The sequence below is a fragment of the Crocuta crocuta genome, unplaced genomic scaffold (genome assembly GCF_008692635.1).
Source record: "Crocuta crocuta isolate KB4526 unplaced genomic scaffold, BGI_CrCroc_1.0 C29684540, whole genome shotgun sequence".
Lineage (NCBI taxonomy): Eukaryota > Metazoa > Chordata > Mammalia > Carnivora > Hyaenidae > Crocuta > Crocuta crocuta.
Window position 1 is genome coordinate 1 of NW_027551496.1, and position 5,733 is coordinate 5,733.

General features: G+C 39.2%; 1 protein-coding gene across 1 annotated transcript; it reads right to left on the reverse strand.

Moving 5' to 3' along the window:
• Positions 1–6: 6 nt before the first annotated feature.
• LOC144219164 (E3 SUMO-protein ligase PIAS1-like) lies at positions 7–5,525 on the reverse strand. The gene is made up of 3 exons (XM_077749103.1): positions 5,330–5,525; positions 4,329–4,509; positions 7–831 (listed from the first exon to the last, which is right to left on the reverse strand). The coding sequence occupies exons 1-3, from the start codon at positions 5,451–5,453 to the stop codon at positions 648–650; spliced, it is 489 nt and encodes a 162-aa protein (XP_077605229.1). The 5' UTR covers positions 5,454–5,525; the 3' UTR covers positions 7–647.
• Positions 5,526–5,733: the final 208 nt, after the last annotated feature.

The window sequence follows — 5,733 nt, forward strand, 5'->3', positions numbered from 1 at the left end:
GATTCTTCTGTGGGGGTGGGGAGGAGGAAAACTTCCACTTAATATTTTTGTATTAAATTATCTATAATAAGCACATACAGCTTTTTGGAATAAAAAAGAAAAATGTTCTTAGATATATAAATTCTTAAGTTTCAAAGACACAAAACTAATAATTTTTTGATAATGTAAGTGATTAGTATCAACTCCAAATACACTGTGCAGTGAATGTACTGACATTTCAAACTACTTTTGAAAAGAAGAAATCAGGTTCGCTGGAACAAAAATTAAAACTTCCCCACGTCTTAATTCAGCATTACTTAAAACATGATACAACACCGTTACCCACAATGCCTGTTGCATTATCACTAGATTTGGGAAAAAAGAGTAGTTTTCATCAATATCAAAATGCAAAGCAACATACTGAAAGTCATCCCCAAATGACTCGCAGGCCACTGTGAAGGTCACAAAACCTAGAGAGCCTTGCACTAGTCTCACTGCTGGTAGTAAAACACTGGCTACCGATGAAGGTGCAAACAAGAAACGGTGTGTACTTATTTACGACCAACATGTGTCTTTCTTGCGGCTCCCCAGGCCCAAGCCCCTGCTTTTTCAGTCTTTCCATTCTTCCTCAGACTCACCGGGAGGAAGTCTATGTGGATCAAAGGCATTCACAACGCTATGTGACAATACAGAAGAGCTGCCGACTCACCTTGCAGGTCATAAGGCATGGGTGTCATGTGGAAAGGATGCCTGTAGTCTTGGATGAGGGATGTATTAATGTAGCTTGTGTCCACAGCAGGAAGGCTTGGGGTGCGGGACACTGGAGATGCTTGATGTGGAAGACTTAATATGCTAGAAGGAAAGGTTCGCATAGTTTTCATAAGTCAGTTGAACTTTTAATTTTTACAAGGGGACTGCATCTTGCAAAGTGAGTCCTAGCTTTTGTGCTGGAAATAAAAAGACAAGCAAAGCAATACATAATTTAGACTATCATAATTATCAGGAAATAATCTGTGTATAGAGTAGCACTTGCAGGGACTATAGGGAGAAATGGATGGGTAAACAATATATCCAACATTCATAGGCCACATGCTGTCTCATCTACACAGGAAGGCGTGGCTGAGCCACCTCGGTGAGATATGAGCGAAAGAGATCTATAGCAGCCAAAATTCTGAAACCTTTTAAAAATGAGCACTGGGATGCTGTCTAGTCAAAAGTATAGGTACGTCCTCACAAAGAAAACACATATAGACCAGCCTGGGAGATGGCAGCAGTCTGAGCAGCGCAGCCCACAGCTGGCCCCGACACCTGTAAGCCGTAGGAGAACAGACACAGGGGACTGTTCCCCGGGCCTTCCCACTGCCCCACACCCGCCGGCACGCTGTTTGCACACAAGGCCTACTGAATGAGCGGAGGCAGCAGGAACAAGAGGAGATGCTCCACGTGAACAGGTGGGGGACAGGTTTTAAAGGGAGAAAAGTATAATGGGGGGGCAGGGGAGAACAAAAAGAGGGATTCTGAAAGAACGAAGAGAAATGTTTAAGTAGCTGAGAAGTTAAATCTTTTTTCTGTACAAAAAATCAACTAAAAAACCAAAATGGAGGGAGAAAGATGAAAAAGGCAAGAAGGAATTGAAATGATCTTAAAAAGAAAAAGAATTCTAATTGTCCTGAGTGCATACATAAGGGTCATATGCTATCCCAACCATACAAAAGGCTAATCAGCATATAAGTCATAAAAAATAAAGAACAAAGAAAGTATAAAGGGGCTATTTTTTGCTTTTAAAACTTCATATGAAGTACTTGGGTGCAGAGAGGCGATTTCAATGGTGCAATACGAGTTCAGAATACTTCAAAAGATGCCAAGGTTGGATTTCCAGGAATAGCATTCTAGTTATGACCATCTACCACATTTTCATGAATGGGATATGAAGCATAAAATATACTTTCTTCTGCCTCATAAAAATGTTTTGTCTAATGGAAACTTAATTAAACCTCTTACATCTATAAAAAGTACCATTTTCCATTAGCTGTCTCCTCTGACAATGCCTAAGGGATTACAAGAGAGAAGAAAGCAGTTGAAATGCTAGCCTTTGAAAATATCTTGGTATACCAAACAGCAAAGGAAATTTCTGGATGAATACTAAACACTCACTGGCTGAAGACAGCAAAATGTTTCACATTTACTGACGTTTGCCTCTAATTCCTGGCTGGCTCGTTTTCTTTCAGTTTTGTGATACTCTTCTGAAAATGCATTTCCACCTTTACACTGCACTGTAACAAATACAATATGCTTAGGGTTGAGGTTTTTATTTATTGGCTTGTCATTATTGTAAAATGGCCACGAACACTGAAATGGCATTATTCTTCTAAAATGCCATAAACTTTCAGGTTGCTTGTTTTTATCTGAAAACAGAGAAAGGTCTGGCATTTGTAAATACTTTATCTGGGTTTAATTGGTCACTGGTAAGCTCAGGATGTAGTTGATGCTCTAATGTCATTTTCCAAACATAACAAACACAACTAGTTTTGGGAAAACAGCAAAGCAAATGTCCAAAGAATTGAAATGCTAGATTTCTAAACACTCCAAAAAGTTTCCTTGAAGGAAAAATGTATACATTCTCTGACTCTAGTCAGAGAGCAAAATATCGGCCTCTGGCAATTTGACATTTCTTCCCCTCCCACTCAGATTTATAAAATAAGGTGGTATAATAACAAGGTCTGGCTTGTTGGGTTAACAGCCATCCAGGCAGGCTTTCATCAGAGTTACGTCTTCACAAAGTAGGATTTAAAGAAGAATTAGTATTTAGATATTTGGGTTTTTTTTTTTAGTATAATGATACTACTATTAATGTCTTTATTTCTGTCTGAAAATACTAACCTGTGTAACAGGTCTGATTGTACTATGAGGATTCCTGGAACAGTCAAAGCTTCCAACAAGTGATACACTGATGACGGTCATGCTCTTTAACTGTTCCAACTCTACTTTTCAAGTAACTACAAATATTATCAAACAGATCTTTTATCTCATCCAACAGTATCAAACCAGACAATGATTTGATCCTCCATGCATGGAAATGCCTGCTCGTGGTCTGGTGTTAACTTTCCCTCCGGAACCCTGAAATTTTGCAACAGTGCCTTCTGTGGACCCTCCTTCTCTCACGTACCATTCTTTCTTCAGGCACTATGTTTGTTGGAAGGTTTTCTGACCAGCTCCTATTCAGTTACAACAGGCTACCTCACTCTCCCGATACAGACCTAAAAGGTGGCATGCCTATTTCTAGACTTGCCTTCCATGTGCTACAACTGTGCCTCAGCAAAACATGAAGTCCTTTTGTTGAGAATCCCCGACGCGTCTCACGAGAGTCCATTTAAAGAGCACAGCTACTTGTCTTACCATCCTCTATAAAATGTCAAACTCTTTAAAGTTAGGGCTGTACTCACTCATTTTACTATCACCCATGTTAGGCACAGGGTGTTTTACATAAAGCAGATAACAGTGTTTGCTAAACTGACCTGGAGCATAACCAAGGTACTGACAGACTAAAGGAAAATACGGGACATGAGTCTGCAAAACAGAAAGCACCTTGCGCTGCGACTTCAGCCTCTGACTTCTTTCACTGCACTGCCGACCCCACACACTCCGAGACAGCTTTAATGTATCCTCTGGTCTTCCTCTGCTTTCTACCGGAAACACTCAACCTAGGGTTAATCTTAAAGCACACATTTCCAGTCTGAGTAAATGTTCTAAATCCTATGAGCAGCATCAAGATCACCTAAGAGCTGATCAGAGATAGCGTTTTCTCAGTCCCTACTCCTGAATCAGACATGTGGCAATAGGGTGTTTTAACGAGCCCTCTGGGTGATTCTGCTGTACACCAAAGTTTGAGAACCACTGTACGAGAATTATCTTTTGGTATGATAAATACTGCCTCCAAGGGACTCCTTTAACTCATTATCCCAACCCCTCAAGAATATCGCACGCCTGGGGAAAAATCCAACCTATTCTTTGATTACTGAGTTTCACAATCAGGAATAATCATTTTATTTGGCCAATCTTTTATTTTATTATTCTTGTTTAATGTTTATTTTTGAGAGACAGAAAGAGAGTGAGCGAGCGTGAGCAGGGAAGGGACCGGGGAGCGGGAGGACAGAAGATCTGAAGCAGCTCTGAGCTGAGCAGCAGCAAGCCTGATGTGAGGCTTGAACCCACAAACCATGAGATCTTGACCTGAGCCGAAGCTGGAAACTCAACCAACTAAGCCACCCAGGAGCCCCTACTGGCAGATTTTTTAAACTGTATTTGCAAAATTAACTTTCTCAATGACGTTTTAAGGTCTCAGTACTTACCCTTTATTATTTAGTGGTGATGTGGGAGACAGGGAAGGACAGGTCCTCTTGGCAGATGGCTCCTCCTCCTCTTCATCAGATGAACTGTCTATGGTTAAATCAATCACCTCCACTTTCTTATTTTTGTTAGAGGACTGGTGGTGAGAAGCCACCTGATGCTCCAATGTGGAGCTCAAGCATCCTGTGGGGGAATGAGTAAAACACAAGGTAAAAATGACCTATGAACACCTCTCTTTTTTCCTCAGTATCCCTACGGTTTAGTTTATCAATTACAGTTTAGACTTACAATACTGCTGAGGACAGAGAGTAGAAAACCAACAGTGGCTCTGTTCCCCTAAGCTTAAAACTACTATTGATTATTGGTTGTTAAAAAAATTTTTAAACAATTCTGAATTAGGGCAAACAATCAAAATGTATGCTTACTTCAAAATAAAATCAGTTTGAGGTACATACTGCATATGTACCTGGGATACTCAGGAAATGTATGGTAACATTTTTTAAATGTCATAGCATCCTTCCAGCAAAAACATACTAAAAAACCAGAAAAGTAACATAAATGGAAAAGAAACATTCACTGATCTTTAGCAAACCTCTTAAAAATTTAAAAGGATACCATTTCAAAAGCATGACCTTACAAATGACTTACTAGATTATGTTACTTTGAAATCTTACATCACAAAATTTTAAAAGCTGGCAAGGTGAATTTAAAAGGAATTTTACTACTTCTGAATATTTAATCAATAATTTAGTAAGAGTTATTGAGCTACCCATAAACTGCTGAGTTTTTCAGAAACGTATACTGTTTTTAAAATCTTCTTTTTTTTCTCAGTAATCTCTACTTCCAACATGAGGTTCAGGCTCACAACCTCAAAATCAAGAGTCGCATGCTCTACCAACTGAGCCAGCCAGACACCCCCAGAAATATACACATTTTTATGCTAAAACTCAAGCTATACAACAGCAGGGAGACCGCCCCACCCTTGCGGAACACCAGCACTCACCATCAACTCCATTATAAGAGGCAGAAACTTCCTGTACTTCCTTTTTTGATCTCATAGGTGCCCAAGAGCCATCCTCCTTAAACTGTATTTCATCACAGTCTGTACAGTACTTTAGGATTTCCATAAACAAGCTATAAAAAGCAATTGGTCCTCTGAATATCACATTCTACATAAAAAGAGACTAGAAGTATTACTGTTCAAAAAACATTCAGACCTCCTATGTTTTGTACAAGTATAAATGAGAAAGAAGAAAGCAGAACAAATTATATTTGTTCTCAAATTCTAGGGCTAAATAGGAATATAGGTACTGAAATTATGGTAACTTAAATGAGGAAATATTATGTAACTATGAAAAACGAGGTTTTCAAACATTTTTAATAATAGGGAAATATTCACAGTAAGTG

Bases quoted from the DNA above. Each gene is read 5' to 3' on its own strand.
- LOC144219164 (XM_077749103.1), bottom strand. From the start codon at position 5,453: ATGGAAATCCTAAAGTACTGTACAGACTGTGATGAAATACAGTTTAAG. The intron at 4,510-5,329 runs GTGAGTGCTGGT...ATTCCCCCACAG, and splicing joins CTCTTATAATGGAGTTGATG to GATGCTTGAGCTCCACATTG. The intron at 832-4,328 runs GTAAGTACTGAG...CTTTCCTTCTAG, and splicing joins TCACCACTAAATAATAAAGG to CATATTAAGTCTTCCACATC.